At 43.7% G+C, this 18374-nt stretch overlaps 1 protein-coding gene across 1 annotated transcript; it reads right to left on the bottom strand.

Annotated features, from left to right (window-relative positions):
* Window positions 1-7898: 7898 nt before the first annotated feature.
* Window positions 7899-17542, bottom strand: LOC129653645 (pregnancy-associated glycoprotein 1-like). The gene is made up of 9 exons (XM_055583382.1): window positions 17442-17542; window positions 16234-16384; window positions 15135-15252; window positions 14917-15035; window positions 13537-13730; window positions 12498-12614; window positions 9905-10046; window positions 9719-9817; window positions 7899-8048 (listed from the first exon to the last, which is right to left on the bottom strand). Exons 1-9 carry the CDS (start codon window positions 17540-17542, stop codon window positions 7899-7901), a joined length of 1191 nt encoding a protein of 396 aa, XP_055439357.1.
* Window positions 17543-18374: the final 832 nt, after the last annotated feature.

The following is an 18374-nucleotide window of genomic DNA, read 5'->3' as shown; positions in this document are numbered from 1 at the left end:
GTAGAACTCACCTTACTTGCTCCTCACTTCAGGAATCCATTCTCTGCTGCCTGACATTTGATGTAAAAAACTGCTCTTTCATTTATCTCTTCATTTTCAAGTTGTTTGAGACAGGAGAATAAATGTGTCCTTTGCTCCTCTATGTTTAGCAAAATGGAGGTCTTCCTGCAATCAGAACTCACTGAATGCCTTTTGCATGCTAGGCAGTGACTTCTGTGCATGGGTGCAGACTAAGCAGGGATATGGGGCTTTGGGGAACCCAGTCTTGCTGGAGAAACATGACAGTTACAAATAGCATTTGCTATGGGGTATATTCAGTTCATTTCAGTTGCTCAGTCATGTTTGACTCTTTGTAACCCCCTGGACAGCAGCAAGCCAGGCTTCTCTGTCCTTCACCAATTCCTGGATCTTGCTCAAACTCATGTCATCAAGTCGGTGACGCCATCCAACCATCTAATCCTCTGTCATCCTCTCTTCCTCCTGCCTTCAATCTTCCCCAGTAATAGGGTCTTTTCTAATGAGTAAGTTCTTCACATCAGTTGGCTAAAGTATTGGAGTTTCAGCTTCAGCATCTGTCCTTCCAAAGAATATTCAGGATTGATTTTCTTTAGCATGGACTTGTTGGATCTCCTTGTAGTCGAAGGGACTCTCAAGAGTCTTGTCCAACACCACAGCTCAAAACCTTCAGTTCTTCATTACTCACCATTCTTTATACTCCAACTGTCACATCCATACATGACAACTGGAAAAATAGCTTTGATTATACTGAACTTTTTCACCAAAGTAATGTCTTTGCTTTTAAAAATGCTACTAGGCTTGTCATAACTTTTCTTCAAACAAGCAAGCATCTTTTAATTTCAGGGCTGCAGTCATCATCTGCTGTGATATTGGAGGATGGGAACACGTGTATACCTGTGGCGGATTCAAGTTGATATATGGCAAAACCAATACAATATTGTAAAGTTAAAAAATAAAATAAATAAATAAATAAATTCTTTCACTGTTTCCATTGTTTTCCTATCTATTTGCCATGAAGTGATGGGACGAAATGCCATGATCTTCATTTTTTGAATGTGGAATTTAAGCCAGATGTTTCACTCTCCCCTTTCACTTTCAACAAGAAGCTCTTTAGTTTCTCTTCACGTTCTGCCATGAGAGTGGTCTCTTCTGCATATCTGAGTTTATTGATATTTCTCCCAGCAACCGTGATTCCAGCTTGTGCTTCATCCAGTTGGGCATTTTGAATGATGTACTCAGCATATAACTTAAATAAGCAGGATGACAATATACAGCCTTTACACACTCCTTTTCTGATTTGGAACCAGTCTGCTGTTCCATGTTCAGTTCTAACTGTTGCTTCTTGATCTGAATACAGATTTATCAGAAGGCAGGAAAGATGGTCTGGTATGCCAATCTCAGTAAGTTTTCCACAGTTTGTTGTGATCCACACTGTCAAAGGCTTTTACATGGTCAATAAAGCAGAAGTAGTTATAGTTCTGAAATTCTCTTGGTTTTTCTATGATACAATGGATGATGGAAATTTGATCTCTGGTTCCTCTGCCTTTTCTAAATACAGCTTGAACATATGGAATTTCACAGTTCATGTACTGTTGAAGACTTGCTTGGAAAAATTCCTTTGGTAGCATGTGAGATGAGTGCAAGTGTGTGGTAGTTGAACATTCTTTGAAATAACCTTTCTTTGGTATTGCAATGAAAACAACCTTTCAAGTCCTGTGGCCACTGCTGAGTTTTCCAAGTTGCTAGCATATTAAGTGCAGCACTTTAACAGCATCATCTTTTAGGATTTGAAATAGCTCAACTGCAATGCCATCACAACCACTAGCTTTATTCATAGTCATGCTTCTTAAGGGCCTATTGACTTCACATTTCAGGATGTCTAGCTCTAGGTGAGTGATCACACCATCGTGGTTATCTGAGTCATTAATATCCTTTTTGTATAGTTCGTCTATATATTCTTTCAACCTCTTCTTAATATATTCTGCTTCTCTTAGGTCCATGCCATTTCTGTCTTTTATTTGGCCCATCTTTGCATGAAACGATCCTTCCCTGCCTCTAATTTACTTGAGAAGATCTCTGGTCTTTCCTATTCTATTGTTTTTCTCTATATCTTTGCACTGATCACTTAGGAAGGCTTTTTTTGAATTGCTTCTTGCTATTTTTGGAACTCTGCATTCAGGTTTGTATGTGTTTATTTTCCCTTTTGCCTTTTGCTTCTCTTTGCTATGTTATTTCTAAGGCATCCTCAGACAACCATTTTGCCTTTTTGCATTTCATTTTATTGCGGATGGTCTTTCTTAGCTACGTACAGATAAAAAAACGAAGATCACTGCACCCAGTTCCATTATTTCATGGCAAATACATGGAGAAACAATGAAAGCAGTGACAGCCTTTATTTCCCTGGGATCCAAAATCACTGCAGATAGTGACTGCAGCTGTGGGAAAACAAAAACAAACAAACAAAAAAAAAGTTGGTCCTCAGAAGAAAACCTTGACAGAATACTAAAAAGCATAGACATTACTTTACCAGCAAAGATCTGCAGAGTCAAAGCTATGGTTTTTCCAGAAGTTGTGAGAGGATGTGAGAGTTGGACCATAAAGAAAGCTGAGCACCAAAGAATTGATGCTTTTGAACGGTGTGCTGGACAAGACTCTTGAGAGTCCCTTGGACTGCAAGGAGATCCAACCATTCCATCTTAAAGGAAATTAGTCCTGAATATTTACTGGAAGGACTGATGTTGAAGCTGAACCTCTATTATTTTGGCCAATTTATGGGTATAACTGACTCATTATAAAAGACCCCGATGCTGGGAAAGATTAAAAGCAGAAGGCAAAGGGGAAGACAGAAGACAAAATTGTTGAGTGGCATCATCAACTTGATGAACATGAGTTTGAGCAAGCTCTGGGAGTTTGTGATGGACAGGGAAGCCTGGCATGCTGCACCCCATGATATAGCAAAGAGTGGACATGACTGAGAGATTGAACTGAACTGATGTACAGAGGACAATCAGGGAGCAGGCAGCATTCGTTAAGGAAGGAGGAAGGAACAATTCCTGGATAGCTGACAAATTTGGGTCAGCAGACCATTTCAAGCTGGAGAAGCTGTAGGGAAGCAATTCTATGCCAGGTGGAAAGAATAGTAAGAGAAAAGCAGGGCGGCAGTGCTGGGATTTCCCAGAGGACCAGATCCCACTTCTAATAAACTTTATCAATGTTCAATATTGTTAGGTGATTGGAAACATGAGTTTTGCTTTGGAAGTGGTAGAGCAATATTCAGTGGAAGGATTGATGATGAAGATGAAGCTCCAACACGTAGGTCAATGATGTCAAGACCCAGCTCTTTGGAAGAGACCCTGAAGCTGGGAAAGATTGTTGGCAGAAGGAGAGAGATGAGAGTATGAGATGGCATCACCTACTCAAAGGACATGAGTTTAAGGAAAATACATGAAATAGTAAAAGACAGGGAGGCTTGTTTTGTTGCTGAACATGTAATCACAAAGAGTCAGACATGGCTTAGCAACTGAACGATACCAATGAGGACACAGGGTCCAGTGAAGGCTCTGGTCCTGGTTGGAGTGGAGAAAGATTTAGTTGGAAGGCGAGGCTTCCCATCCTCTGGTGCAGGTCCTTGAATCCAAGGCAAGGAGCACAAGATTTTGAATGTGTTACCAAACATTGGTTTCTAATAAAACAAACAAACAAACAAACAAATTGTTTTCTGCAGGAGAGAGATCGTTGACTGAGTTTGTTCTCTAGATTTTACTGAGGGATGTCAAAGGGATCTAGAGTGGGCTGAGTCTGCAAAAACCAGGTTACCGGCTGCTGGAGGGCAAGGCTTGTGGTAGACATCTGACACTAGATGCAAAACAAATCCAGAAAAAACTATCACTTCTGGAGTGTACATGCCAATATATCACATTGTTTCAGCATATCACTTCAAAGTTGTTTTGGGGCAAGCAAGAAATGGGTGGGTGGTTTGCTTTTGTCAATTCCTGTGGGTAATTAGATGACTAAATGTGTGGTTACTTCATTGCATGGTTGGAATCATACTTGGGAAAGAAAACTAGATCAAGTCCACACATATTTGGTCATTAAACAGCAAGCATAGGTAGGTTTCTAAGGCAACTGTAGGTAATTTAAACATGAGGGGCCAAATGGGGACAGTTACATTTAACAGGCTGAGATTGGACTGTACAGGTTGCCATAGCTGTTGCTATGATAAGTAGCCATAACAGCTACTTCTTGCTACGCTGGAGATGTGGGAAACCGAAAAGAGACCAACAGCCTTACAGATCTCCTTGCATTGTGATTTCAGGCTAGAATTAGTTGACAAGGAAAGGCTGACTGGTAAGCCTGGGAAAGGAGCAATCTGAGCCAGTAATGATTAGCTCTTGTTGGGGTCCAGAAAACAGAAGCATCAGCTCAGAGTTCTGGATCAGGTTCAGAGATAGATGACATTTGGCTTGAATCAGTATTTAGCCTTGGGGATGGCAGCCATAACCTCTAAACAGAAGATTTCCATTTCCCCAGGAGGCAAAATAATTCATACTTTTTCCAGACTCAGGAACCAAGTAAGCCCTCTCAGGGCCACTTCTTCTTAGCAGGCACATATGCATCTAGAGGTGGAATTATCATCATCGTACCCATTGACCAGATGAGAAAACTGAGCTTAAGGGACTTGATCAAGGTCCCACAGCCAAGCACGTGAAAAGCCAAGCACAAACCCAGGGTAACAATCCTCAAATTGTGTGTTTTTGCTCCACACTGACTGGGAGTGGTGGGTGTCGATCTGGCAACAATGCTTAGGCAGAAGCAAGCAGTATTCAGGCTTTAATTTAAGTAAGTAATGAAAACCAGTAGAACATTCAGCTATGACCTAAATCAAATCCCTTATGATTTTATAGTGGAGATGAAAAATAGATTCAAGGGATTAGGTCTGGAAGCCTGAAGATCTATGAATGGAGGTTTGTAACATTGTACGGGAGGTGGTCACCAAAACCATTGCCAAGAAAAACAAATGTGAGAAGGAAAAGGGGTTACCTGAGGAGGCCTTAAAACAGTGAGAAAAAAAGAGACGTGAAAGGCAAAGGCGAAAGAGAAAGATATACTAAATGGAATGCAGATTTCCAGAGACTAGCAAGGGGATATAAGAAACTCTTCATAAGTGAACACTGCAAGCATTAAAGGAAAATAATAGAATTTTAAAGAATATAGATCACTTCAGGAAAATTGGAGCTACCAGAGGAGCACTTCATGCAAGAATGGGCACAATAAAGATCAGAAAAGTCAGAGACTTAACAGAAGCAGATGGGATTAAGAAGAGGTGGCAAGAACACACAGAAGAACTGTGCAAAAACAGCCATAAACACTGGGATAGGGATGATGCTTGCGTCACTCATGTAAAGCCAGATATACTGGAGTATGAAGTCAAGTGGGCCTTAGGAAGCATCACTACAAACAATGATAGGAGAGGTGATGGAATTCCAGCTGAGCTATTTAAAAATTCTAAAGAACGAGGCTATAAAAGTGCTGCATTCAATATGTCAGCAAATTTGGAAAACCCAGCAGTGGCCACAGTGCTGGGAAAAGTCAATTTTCATTCCAATCCAAAAGAAAGGTAATTCCAAAGAATGTTCAACCTATTATGCAATTGTGCTCATCTCACTTGCTTGCAAGGTAATGCTCAAAATCCTTCAAGCTAAGTTTCAACACTGCATGAACTGAGAACTTCCTGATGTACAAACTGGTGTGAGGAACAAGAGATCAAATTGACAACATCCATTGGATCATAGAAAAAGCAAGGGAATCCCAGAAAACATTTCTGTCTGCTTCACTGATTATGCTAAAGCCTTTCACATAAAGGACCACAACAAACTGTGGAAGATTCTTAAGGAAATGGGAGTACCAGATCACCTTACCTGTCTCCTGAAAAGTCTGTATGTAGGTAAAAAAAGCCGCAGTTAGAATCAGACACAACACAACTGACAGATTTAAAACTGGGAAAGAAGCATGACAAGGTTCTCACTCTGGTTGTTTAACTTCTATATAGGATACATCATTCGATATGTTGGACTGCATAAATCCCAAGATGGAATAAAGATTGCTGGGAGAAATATCAACATCCACAGATATGAAGATGACACTGTCCTAATGGCAGAAAGTAGAGAGGAACTAAAAAGCCTCTTGATGAGAGGAGATGCAAAAACTGGCTTAAAACTCATTCAAAACACTCTTCACAAAAATATACTCAACATTCATGGCATCTGGTCCCACCGCATCATGGCATATAGATGAGGAAAACGTGGAAACAGTGGCAGATTTTATTTTCTTGGGCTCCAAAACCACAATGGACCTTGACTGCAGCCCAAAAATAAAAGACACTTGCTTCTTGGAAGGAAGAAAGGCTATGAAAAACCTGCACAGTGTATTAAAAAGCAGAGACTCACTTTGCTACAGAGGTCTGTAGTGTCAAAACTATGATTTTTCCAGTAATCATGTACAGATGAGCGATCTGAACCATACGAAAGGGTGAATGCCAAAGAATTGAGCTTTTGAACTGTGGTGCTTGAGAAGATTCTTGAGAGTCCCTTATAAACCAAGGAGATCAAACCAGTCAATCTGAAAGCAAATCAACCTCTGACCATTGCTGTCTTAGCTGAGGAATGTACTGAGGTGTACAGGAGGAAAGAAAGGATGCTTCCACTGCAAAGGTGCCTAACCATAGCAGCTCCAAGCAAATAGTTTGTAGCTCCACCCCTGGAGGAAGCTCAGAAAGGCTGAAGGCTCTGTGTACCCTGGGTCCCCCGATACATGCGTTGCATTCTCCCCAGCAGCATTGGAGGCCAAGGAAGGGGCATTCTGGGCCCTTGAGGAGGGATATGGCTCAGGGATCCACTGGGCCCACCACCACTTACCAAGTGGGATTGGAAAGGACAGAGCAGGAATATGTGGCAGAGAGCTGGTGGCTGGGGTGTGGGAACAAGAGGGAACCAGCTCTGCATGAAGTACCTCACCCAAAAGTCCCGTGGAGGAGAAGCCCAGTGATAAGTTTGTCTGAGATAGGATGAAAAGAGTCTATTTCATTACCCCTTATAATTTCTCTGAATGAGGTGGTGGTGAAGTTCGTGGGTCATCACAAACTCGTCTATGGCCTAGACCATCTACCAGTTGCTATCCTTGTGGCTGCCTCTCCCCAGCTTCAGTCATGTAGTTCTGGAGGATATTGACAATCATGTGTGCTGCTGGGTCAGGGACAAAGACCATGTAAAGCCAGTCATAAGACCCCATGTCCCTGCCAGGATGGCTGATCTAGGGCTGTACATGTGAACTGAGGTGGGTGATTCAGAGAACACCCTTGAACTCTGATGTCTGCAAACTTTTTTCCTTACTAGGTGATGCCTTCAGGATTTAAAACCCTAGGGCAGGTAGCTTGAACTCCCTCACTAGGTGTAGAAGCCTAAAGGAAAATAGTTGCCAGGCTAACACCATCAAAGTAGACCAAAGAGAAATAGTGAGGATGAGAGAGAATTGATGCCTTCGGATTTCTTGGGTCCAGTCACTGAGATCTTTGTATTTGCTCTGATTTTTGTATCCTGGATTCCCAGAATCATTTCCATGAATCTCCCTGTTCCTTGAAGCCAGTTGGAGTAGGGCTCCTCTCAATTTTGATTCAGACTTGGTTCTAGATCCTTCACACCCAAACACAAACAGAGGCAACATTTGTTTCAGCACCAATTAGAGTGAAACCCTTTATTCTTTACTGAGAATAGGGTGTACAAACCACCAAATACAGTTCACCAGCATCCTGGTCAGGAGTGCCCAAAGTGTGAGTGACTGTGTGTTAGGAGCGGCCTTATTGATTCCTGAACCACTCAAAGCATTTACACTGCCGGTGCCAGGCCAATCCTGTCATTTCCTCGATCAAAGACTGAGAAATACAGCCTCAGGAAGACGTCACCCAGTAACCAGCTCTCTGTAGATCTCCTCACTCTTTGCTCTTTAAAGGTGGTATAGCAGTAGCCTCTAGAATCCTGGGGGAGTCAGAGACACACACCAGTCAGCATGAGCCCTTACCGGTGACTCTCCCCCAATATCCAGACCCAGCAAAATTCTTTATTTCCCTCTTTTAGTAAGTATGAAGGGGTTTTCTCAGCAGCAAGGGATATGAGAGTTCATCCAAAACCAAAGAGGGCCAAGACATCAGGTTGTCATGAGGAAGGGTGCGGTGAGTGGAGAACTGGGAGTTGGTGAAACAGAGGAATGAAAAACAACAAAGTCCTATTGTAGAGCATCAGGAATTATATTCAATATTCAGTGGTAAACCACATGAAAAACAATAAGAAAATAATATATTTTTATGTGTATAACTGAGTCACATTGTTGTGCAGCAGAATTTAACGCAACACTGAAGATTAGCCACACTTCAAATAATTATTTAGAAAAGAATAAGTGTGTCCATAGATCCCCTCACTCCCTGATTCTTTCATTCTGATTCCTGCTCCTTGTTTTCTCTGCAGAGAATGCTGGTTCTCCTCGTGAATCCCCACAATCCATACTTTATTAAAAAACTTTATTTTGTATTGAGTATAGCTGATTAACAATATTCTGAGTTTCAGGTGGATAATAAAGGGACTCAACCGTATGTATTGAGGTATCCTGGTCCCAAAGATACCCCTCCCATCCAGGCTGTCATATAACTGAGTGGAGTTCCTTGTGCTACAAAGTAACTTGATGTTGGCTATCCATCTTAAATAGGGCAGTGCCCACAACATGTTCTTGAAGACTTAACTCAGGAACTCTGAGAAGCCTCCTTCGGCCCACACTCACCCTCTTTGGCCACTCCAGGCTTAGGTGGGTAATGTATTCTGGTTCCCCATCTCCACTGGTCAGTCCGTAGCCCTCATCACCCCTAGTAATTCCGCAGTGCCTTAGTGCAGACCACCTTGAGATGCCATTTGCATAGAATCCAGTGCACTTTTGCCTAAACCAAGCAACCCTCAAAATGGCTCAATGACTTTGTCATTTTAGAATTCCTGAAATTCCCTCTCTTCCTCAAAGCCTTCTTTGAGTCCATCAGCCTGCTCTGAACTCTCCCAGGGAGCTGACATGAAGCCTCCTCTCTGTGCTAGGGCTGAGCAGTCACTGGGCACCCTTTATTCACCTTATTATCCAACCTCCCCACAGAGGGGTCGGGTATCCCAACTGACAAAGGAGGCACCTGTCCAGAGTAAGGGGAAGATGCAGGTGAGGACTAGGTTGAGCATGTAATTTATCATTCAAACCAGAAAAATCTTGAGAAGGGAAGGCAGACTGTTAACTTATGCTGGGACATCACACTGGGATGGTCCACAGCCATTCTCCTTATAACATGGCCCATTTCAGGGACTGCGAGAGCTGAATTTCATGTTCATGCATCTACGGGTTCAGATTGAATTGACGCTCTTTGAGGACTGAGGACCTTAGTGTTCCCCTCTCCCTGACTCCCACCATGCCATATGATGTGGCCTCTCCACATTTATTTCAGGAAGATCGATGTCCCATACAGTGATTGGTTTTGTGGGAGGCACTGGCCCAGCCACAGGGCTCAGCAGCATCTGCAATGGTGTGACATGGCCTCCAGAGGGCACCCTCCTTCCAGCAGCAGCCCAAGGGTTCCTGCAAGCTCCAATTTGAGAACCAACCATCAGTATTTTCCCCTCACCTTGAGGATGTAGGCTTGAGCTGGCACTGGGTAGTTGACGCCATTGATGGTGAAGATAATAGAGGGCAGAGTATTGACCGCAGAACATGAAACGTAATGCTGTTAGAGAGAGAGGGTTAGAGGTTGGACATGGTGATCCTTGTTGTGTGTGGAGACTGGGAGTGACCCTGCGGCATGACCCTTCACCTTGGAACCCCGTGGCGTGGCGCCAATGAGCTTGTGTATGTTATCGATCACTCTTCCTGGGCCTTGGATAAGTGATGTCCCAGTATCCACAAGGGCCGCGCAGCCATCAGAACAAGCGATAACCTCTCTCTTCATGGTGATGCTGAGAGACAATGGAAGAAAGCAGGCATCAAGGTCACTCTGAGTCTCCCCAGATTTGCCCCCTTCCCAATTGTCTCGTAAACAGCCCTTTGTCTCTTGCCCTCTTTTCCTTTGCTCTCGACATAGCACCTTTCCTGACATCCTCAAATGTAGTACTTGAATACACCAGGATCTTTTTCACCTTGACACAAGCTGGTCTTCCTTCCTAGAAGACTGCACTCCCCTTTGACTAGCAAATTTCTTCTCATCTTCCAGATTCCAGCTTAATTGTATTGTTTTCTGGAAGTCTTTTCCCTGGTGTTTATCAGTCTCTTGTCTTTGTCACTCTCTGTAGACCCTTCCTCATGACTGCTCCTGGTGCTGCTGCTAATTCACTTCAGTCATGTCCGACTCTGTGTGACCTCATAAAGAGCAGCCCACCAGGCTTTGCTGTCTCTGGGATTTTCCAGGCAAAGTACTTTAGTGGGTTGTCATTGCCTTCTCCTCCTCATGTCTAGCATGTACCAAAGTCATAATTCACTATGTAGGCGAGTCACTTCATGTACATCTGCCTTCTTAGATGTGAGGGAGAGTTTTATTCTCCTTACTGAGAGGGTAACAGGCAGGAAGGCCAGGGGTCTCCAAACCGAGGAAATAGCCTGCAAGTGTCAGACATTTTCATCTCTGTTAAGCGGCAGGAGGAAACAAACTAGCGATATTTTTTCCTTCTCTATATAAATTTAAAAGGAGGTTTCTCTTAAAATACTGTGTTGCCATAATGACACCCGGTTTCACCTGAAGTTAACTATTCTCAAACCTAGAGATAACCAATGCCTTCTTCTTATGGAAATGTTTATCTTAAGCTATGCTAATGTACTATACATTTACCCCAAAGTCTGTCTTCAAGTCTGTTCCTCCTTTGTCTCAGAACCTACTTGACAAACCAGTACATTATACTCAGATATTGTTCCCCTAATCTATGTAAATGAAACTATTTGTATGGTGATCTACCCTTCTTCAAGATTCATGTTAATCATTTTATGGCCCAGGATGAACCATTTGGTGCCAAGATTATCCCAAAATGCATCTTATGGGTGAGGGGCCTAGTGCCATTCTGAGTTTTAAGACATTCCTTTCTTTCATTAACAGACTGCTAGTGACTATGTAACATCCAGCTGAAGACTAGCAGGGGGGCACTCTTTCTGCCCCCTTCTGATGCCTATGTCAGAAGCTTTCTCTATCTCCTTTATACTTTAATAAAACTTTATTACACAAAACCTCTGAGTGATCAAGCCCCGTCTCTGGCCCCGAATTGAATTCTTCTCCTTTGGGGCCAAGAATCCCCACGTCTTTGCATGATTCAACAACAACCTTTCATTGCCTTCCTAAAGTGCCTGACACACAGTGGATGCCCAATGCTTATCTGTTCAATGAGTAAATGAAGACCGAGAAAATAATAAGAAACCTCCAGAGAGCTGTATCTGGTGGGGAACAAATAACAGCTCACACACAGAGTGAAGATGGAGATTTGCAGGGGCAGCAGATTCTCATAGTAGGGGGAGAGAGGGGCTCCTCTGGGAGAGGGTGTCTCCCAGCACTGCTCCTACAACCAGCTCAGACCCTGAGACCTTCTCCAGGAAATACATGACTGGCCCACAGAAACTCCAAAGGAGAGAACAGATTTTGTCTGAGGGTATCACACAGAATCCTATCAATTATACCTCTTGTCCTCAGGTCACTCCTGGATCCCACCTTCTTGATTCTCTGTTATAGCCCCTGTCCCACTGTGTGCCCATGAACATGAGGTGCCTTTTTTATTAGTTGCTTTCACGTCTTAATACTGCAGCCAACCTCTCTCCACTGCTGGGTAGCTGCTCCCTAAGAAGACCAGTTTTCCCAATTTTCTCAGGACTTTCCCTGTTTTTAAAATGACATTTATCTGTACTGAGAAGTTCCTATGTCCTAGGTAGCCCTGGACAGTCGGTCATCTTATCATAACTCTGTTCAGGCTGGTGAAATTCTCCCTGATCTTCTGTTCACCACACTGTAGAACCCTCTAACCGTGCTCCCCACCTCAAAGGGCAGTGGGTGCAGCCCTCTCCCAGCTGCACAGACCTATCTAGACCCTTTTAGGACCCTGGTCAGAGCCTTGCTCAGAAGACCAGGGATTATGAACCCATGGGTTGTTTGTGTATTTATGTGCTTGTGTGTTAGTTTGTATGTGTGTTTCTATGTGTCTCTGTGTGTGCTTGTGTGTCTCTGACTAGCTATGCATGTTTTTATGTATCTCTGTGTAGGTTTATATGTGTCTGCTTGTATGTTTCCAAGTGTCTGTGTGTCTGTCTGTGTCGTTGTGGGTGGTGTATATATCTGTGTGACTGTGTATCTGAGAATGCATTTATGTGTGTCTGCCTGTGTCCATGTACAGTAGTGGGAGCATCACTTGGGCTGACCCTCAGAGGGAGAGGCTTACCAGTCTACGTGTACACTCCAGTCACCTGCTCGAATCAGTGGTACCCAGTTGAGCTCTCCCTTGTAGTAGCGGTGGTCCACCCCACCAAACATCACCACACTGCCCTCTCTCTTGTCTCTGTAGAGAGAAAAGGGGGGAGGGGTCCTTGGAAGACTGTAACAACAGCACTGTCTTAGAGCTGTGCTTATCCAACGATGAACACCCTAATAAGGTCCCCATGTACAGATGCAGAAATAGCGTCTAGGAGAGATTGAGATCCAGACTGAAGTCTGTTACCATCTCATGAGTGGCACAGAGGAGGTTAGAAGCTGAATCACTTGTCTGAGCTCCATCCCCTATGTCTTCTGAAGACGCCCTGGACCTCCGGCGACCTGAGTGCTCAGACACCCTCAGAGGACAGGCTGCTAAAGTGTTTTGGCTTTCCTCGGGTCCACCTTGTCATTTTTCAGGAAAATCAAGGCCTGAGAATTCTAAGGGTGTGGGTTCAGTCACCCAGAGTTGGCTCCACTGGCCTGTGACCTACACTGTCCAAAGGGCCCCACACTCAGAAGGGACCGCACCTCTGCTCTCCCTGTCTTGAAATGCCTAATATTTCTTGAACAAGGGGTCCCACACTTTTGTGTCCCACACTTTCATTTCTCACTGGCTCCACAAATTGTTTAGCTGGTCCTGGGCTGCCAGTGAAGCACTAATGAGGAAGGAAAGATATCCACCACCCTTCTCCTTCCTTCCTTATAAAATTCATAAGCAAATCTTATTGCTTTTTCCTCCAACTTGTTTCCTGTTGCCTTCCATTAGCCTCCCTCAAAACTCACCCTGCTAGACCAAGTTACTGGTCTTGAGCCCAGGAGTAGGGTTGTTTTCCAAAAATATTTAACTTATAAAAGCCAGTGCTGAAGGCAGGTAGGGCCCTGGGGCCATAGTTATCCTTGGTTATATTATCTCAGGATACTTCTTTATCAAGTGTTCTATAAGTTTTGTGCAACTGAAAGCATCTTACAGATAATGTATAGAAAGCAATTGTCCATCTCAGACTTACTTGCTCAAGTAGAAGGCAAAAACAGGCTCAGAAATGGCACCTTGATTCTTCAGCTTGTCAAAGATGGGGATGGCCCCAGAGCAGGATAGGTTGGGGTAGTTCAAGCCCAAGATGCCATCAAATCTTCTGCGCTCCAACCCGTATTCCGCCACGCTTAGGCCGAACGGCTGGTCAGTACTTACAAGATCCCCAATCTGTGGGAGAGAAGCGTGTTCCCACTTACAGATATGTAAAGTGGGGCTATGACTGGGCTGGAGTGCATTGCCATTAGATCCTCAGGGAAGAATTGAGGCTGGGCTCTGTCTTTGTTTGCCTGCAGACAGTTAGAGCAAGGTGGAAGGGGAATTTGGGTTCTATTTGAGAGAGGCTGTGAATTTTAAAACATCTGCCCCTCTGAAAAACACCACCTGAGTGAGTCAAATTGGCCTCGTGGCTTCTGTACAGGAGGGGCAACCAAGAGTAACGCCAGGTCCCATTGGTGCCACCCATATGGTGCCACAACACAATCTAGAATAAGATAGCCTGCTCTTTGCCATCACTGTTACCTAATGACAGGAATGGACTGCATTCTCTGTAAGGTACTGTGGATTCTGCATCTGTCCAGGAAGACAGAAGCTGAAAACACAATCTTGCTTTCAGTGTTCTATGAAATTACTGCCTGGGGAATTCAGTTTTGGGGATATGTGTGTATTTGTGTGAGTGAGTATGAGAGAGAAAGAGAGAGGGGAACTACTCAAGAATTTTGGGGGAGGCAAGCCATAGATTTATTAGATTCTCAAGGGTCCTCTAGAGTGAGAACTCATTTATCAGGCCTCTTGACTTCTCAGGCCTCCAGTTTCCCACTTTGGATACCTGAAGCCCTTGACTGCACCCAGGGTCCCCAGGTAAGTTTTATCCTGTCCCCAAACACCCCACAGCAACTTAAGTCCTGAAAAGCCAGCCTAACTCCACCTTTTATCGCATATGTGCTCTCAGCAAGGCCCTTGTTGTCTGGACCTCAGTTTCCTCATATGTCATGTGAGCTAATCAGAGAAACTGCTTTGTGGGGTTGTTGCAGAATTAAACCAGTTATCACCGGAAAGTGGTGGGAACGGTCTGTTAATATAAAAGTGGGTGCTTTTATCCCTTCTCACTCCCAGCTAAATGAACCTTGAACTGCTCATGGGCAGAGGAACTGCAAGTCCACACCTCAATCCACACTCTGGGTTAGTTAATTTGTTTGCTCGTGTGTCACTATGGGCACTGCAACCCCAGAGACATGATCCTATGGATAAGATGGGAGTTAGGCTAGGAAGCGTCCTGCCAGATGGTCCTGCATCTGTTTTGCAAGCAGTGGTCACCTCATATCCAGTCCTGACTCAGCATTTGTTACACTGTTACCCGAACTGTGTCATGAGCAACAACTCCTTTCATTCTCCCAGATCCATAGATGATCCTGAAGGTCTTATTGGTAGGCCGGAAGGTGGAAGACTGAAGATGTCTGAACCTAATGTGTGTAGCTGCAGACACAAGAGATGAGCGTCATCAGGTGCCAAGGGTGGAAAACAGGGCGGCAGGGCAAGTGAAGGATGGTCCGGGTATGGGGTGTCTGTACTCACAACAGGCTGGACTGGTGCAAAAGTCAGAGGGCACCCACAAGTCAGATGAGCCTGTATCAAAGACAACCTGGAATTCTTGAGGGGGTGTTCCAATGGTGATGTTACCCATGTAGACCAACTACAGGGAAAAGGAGGGAGTGGGTTAGTTTAGAACTGGCTACCCTCTATCCCCACACTGATGCCTCCCTCTGGGTGTCACATATCTCTTGAGACCACTTTCTAACCACTGTGCAGCTCACAGACTTTGGTCACAGAGGTATCTGCATTTGATATATTTTTCCTGTGCTGTATTGTATGCAGGATATTGACTCTATGACCAAGCGTTGGAGTGGTATCTCCTGCATGGGAAGCCCAGAGGCATAACCACTGAGCTCCCAGGACCGCTGGAAACCCAGGGAAGTCCTGGTGCCTTCATTTGAGAAGCTCTGTAATCTCTTCAAACCAAGCCTTAGCACTCGTTTCTCCAGGAGGTCCTTCTTGATCAACCCCAGCCACTCGCTCTAAACTCAGAAAACACATCCAATCAACACCACAGACATGTATTTACTTTCATTTGACATGTATTTACTCTCTGCCTATCTCTCAGGCTGACATGGGCATTTTTGAAGACAAAATAATCCCTTTTCTAATCTAAAAACAGTAAGCACTGTGTTAGATTCTTATGGCCATACACAGAATATGGGTTCAGTAACTTTTTCCTACTGTCATTCTTGCATCTGTGGAAACTGAATTCTGCTACCTGGGGATTCACAATTGTTTTGCAGTTGGTTCTACCTTTTGATCAGTGATGATTCACTCTTCATCTGTAACTGAGGTGCTCACTTAGTTCAGAAGGAACAATCACCCTCAAACTAATGACACATGTTTGACACAGAAATGGATATTTACCTGCCACCTGGTAATTGCCAGGCCCAGTCACCAAGACCAACAGTTGAGGATGAGGGTGCCTTCTCCCCTGGGTGGGGTCCCTGTTTTCCAGTGTCTTGGCCTCCTGCAGGAACCCCAACCCCTACATCCCACCTGGCACCTCCAGATGAGCCCCATGCTAAGCTAGAGCACCAGAGGGTGCTGTGGAGCACCATCCTCCCAAAATACTCACATCCCAGATGTTCCTCAGTGGGAGAGTAGTTAGATTTGAGCCACGAAAAGAAATATGGGACAGTCTGTAAGGATGCTCCTTCAAGAAATTGTTCAGCATTTTTTTTCCACTGGGGTTTTTTCTCATGGTCTTCACTCTCCTTAGAGATATTCTTTCATGGAGCATTTGACAAAGAAAACAAAGAAGATGCTACAATTAGCTGTCAGTGTTAAGGTATAACTGTCATTGTAATGGCCCTGTGTGTTTCCTAATCATTTTTATGAGTCACATTATTATCAGAATTTTATGCATATACAATGGCAAAGACATAGATTTGAATACAGGTTATTTTCTGCAATATTGGGTAAGCCATATGACCACGTGGTGTCTCAGTGTCCCCTTCGGCAAAATAGTGGAATGTAACAATACAAACCCTCCAAATAGAATATCTTGGGGATAAGTGAAGTGATGGATATAAGGTACCTGATAAATAGGAAGTCTCAACAATGACAGCCATTAGCATTGCTGTTGCCATCCCACTCATTCCTTCTCAAAGGACCTCAAGGAAGGAAGACTCTTGTTCTCTTTTACAAGGGAGAAAATTGAAATGCAAGAGGTTTCTGAGTTGGCTGTGGTCACACTGCTTGTCAGATATAAAACAGTGTATCTTTCTCCAAGTTGAAATAGAAGAGAGAGTTGAAAGAAGAATCCAAGATATAGGGAACAAGTATGGGAAATTCAGAGGCTTGACAAGGAAGTAAGAGTCAAATGAAAAATTAAAAGCAAACAACACAAAGAGAAATAGACTCCCAGTGACTTCCAAAGAGATGGAGAGATAAATGACAGTGATACATAGATGTAGACCTAGGCATGTACACACTGAAACACTCAGGGCAAAAAGAGGACAGTTGAACAACATGTAGAAAAGTGCTATTCCACAGGTCCACATCAACATCTGCATAGACTGTGCACTGAACAGTTTCAAGGAGTTGCATTTTCAACAGGTCATGACATGACTAGACCCCAAGTGTTGTGCAACCCAAATCTACACCAAGACCTTGGGATCCACAGTTCCTATAGCAAGTTACTTATCAATAAGTAAGAGTTGAACTTTAAGAATCTCAGGGAAATATTCCATTCCCTTCTAAACCTGATGGGTGGAAGAATAATCAGATGAAAAGAAAAATCCGAGAAAGGAATATGATGTGACATACAGTCCCCATACTTACTTGACTATGCACTCTGAGAAGGCCACCAGACCGAGGAGCACAAGCCACTTCATGCTTCTTTCCTGGTTACAAGTACTCAGGAAAGTTTGGGATCTTAACATGTAGTGGTGACCGGGAGCCCTTAGTTATATATGCTCTGACCTGCCCTAGTTTTCCCCTTCAGGCCACTAAAAGATCTGGAAAAAAAAAAAATACAAAGGTCTCGATAAAAACTTTACCTTCATCAGTGTCCTTGATGAATGGACTTTGAAGCTTCACAGAATACAGAGAATTGAACTGTAATCTCTTCCTTGAATCTTGGCTGGAAAATCAAACTGATCTGCATGGACATCTAAGAAGACAGAAAACCTTGCTTACTTGGAGAAAAAACTGCTAAGAACATCATGAAAATGGATACTAGGGGTCATGCTCGACATGCATGGTTTCATGTCATCTTCCTAGCCACTTCGTGAGATATGCATTGCTGTCTTCGTTGGCAAGGACATTGCTAGGATGATAAGTTGTCAAATGGCAAAGTGAAGACTTCAGGGACAGCCCAGGGATATACAACTTGGTTTACGTAGTGGGTCTAGTGGCAGACATATGGGCACCTATGATGCCAAGCTGCATCAAAGATTTAGGGCAGAGCAGTACTTCAATTGCATGATTTGTTTTGGAAGAAATTTCATATGCATTCACAAGATATTTTATATCATCCAACAACTATACAAGGAAGAACTGTGTGCTAGGTTTTGGGTTAAAGGCTTCAAAGTCAAAGTTGATCAAGACAAAAGTAGTCTTTATCTTAAGAGAGCTAGAAGTCTAGTTCTCACAAACTCATGGCCCCAGGAGGCAGTAGATATGATACTAGGAGTAGGTGATCATGTTGGAATCTGGGCAGCACAGGCCTTACCTCTGGGAGCAGCCTTTCCTCCACTTCACCCATGCTGGAAA

Source organism: Bubalus kerabau, chromosome 5 (genome assembly GCF_029407905.1).
Source record: "Bubalus kerabau isolate K-KA32 ecotype Philippines breed swamp buffalo chromosome 5, PCC_UOA_SB_1v2, whole genome shotgun sequence".
In the NCBI taxonomy this organism is placed as follows: Eukaryota; Metazoa; Chordata; class Mammalia; order Artiodactyla; family Bovidae; genus Bubalus; species Bubalus kerabau.
This window is presented reverse-complemented; position numbering and strand designations above follow the sequence as displayed.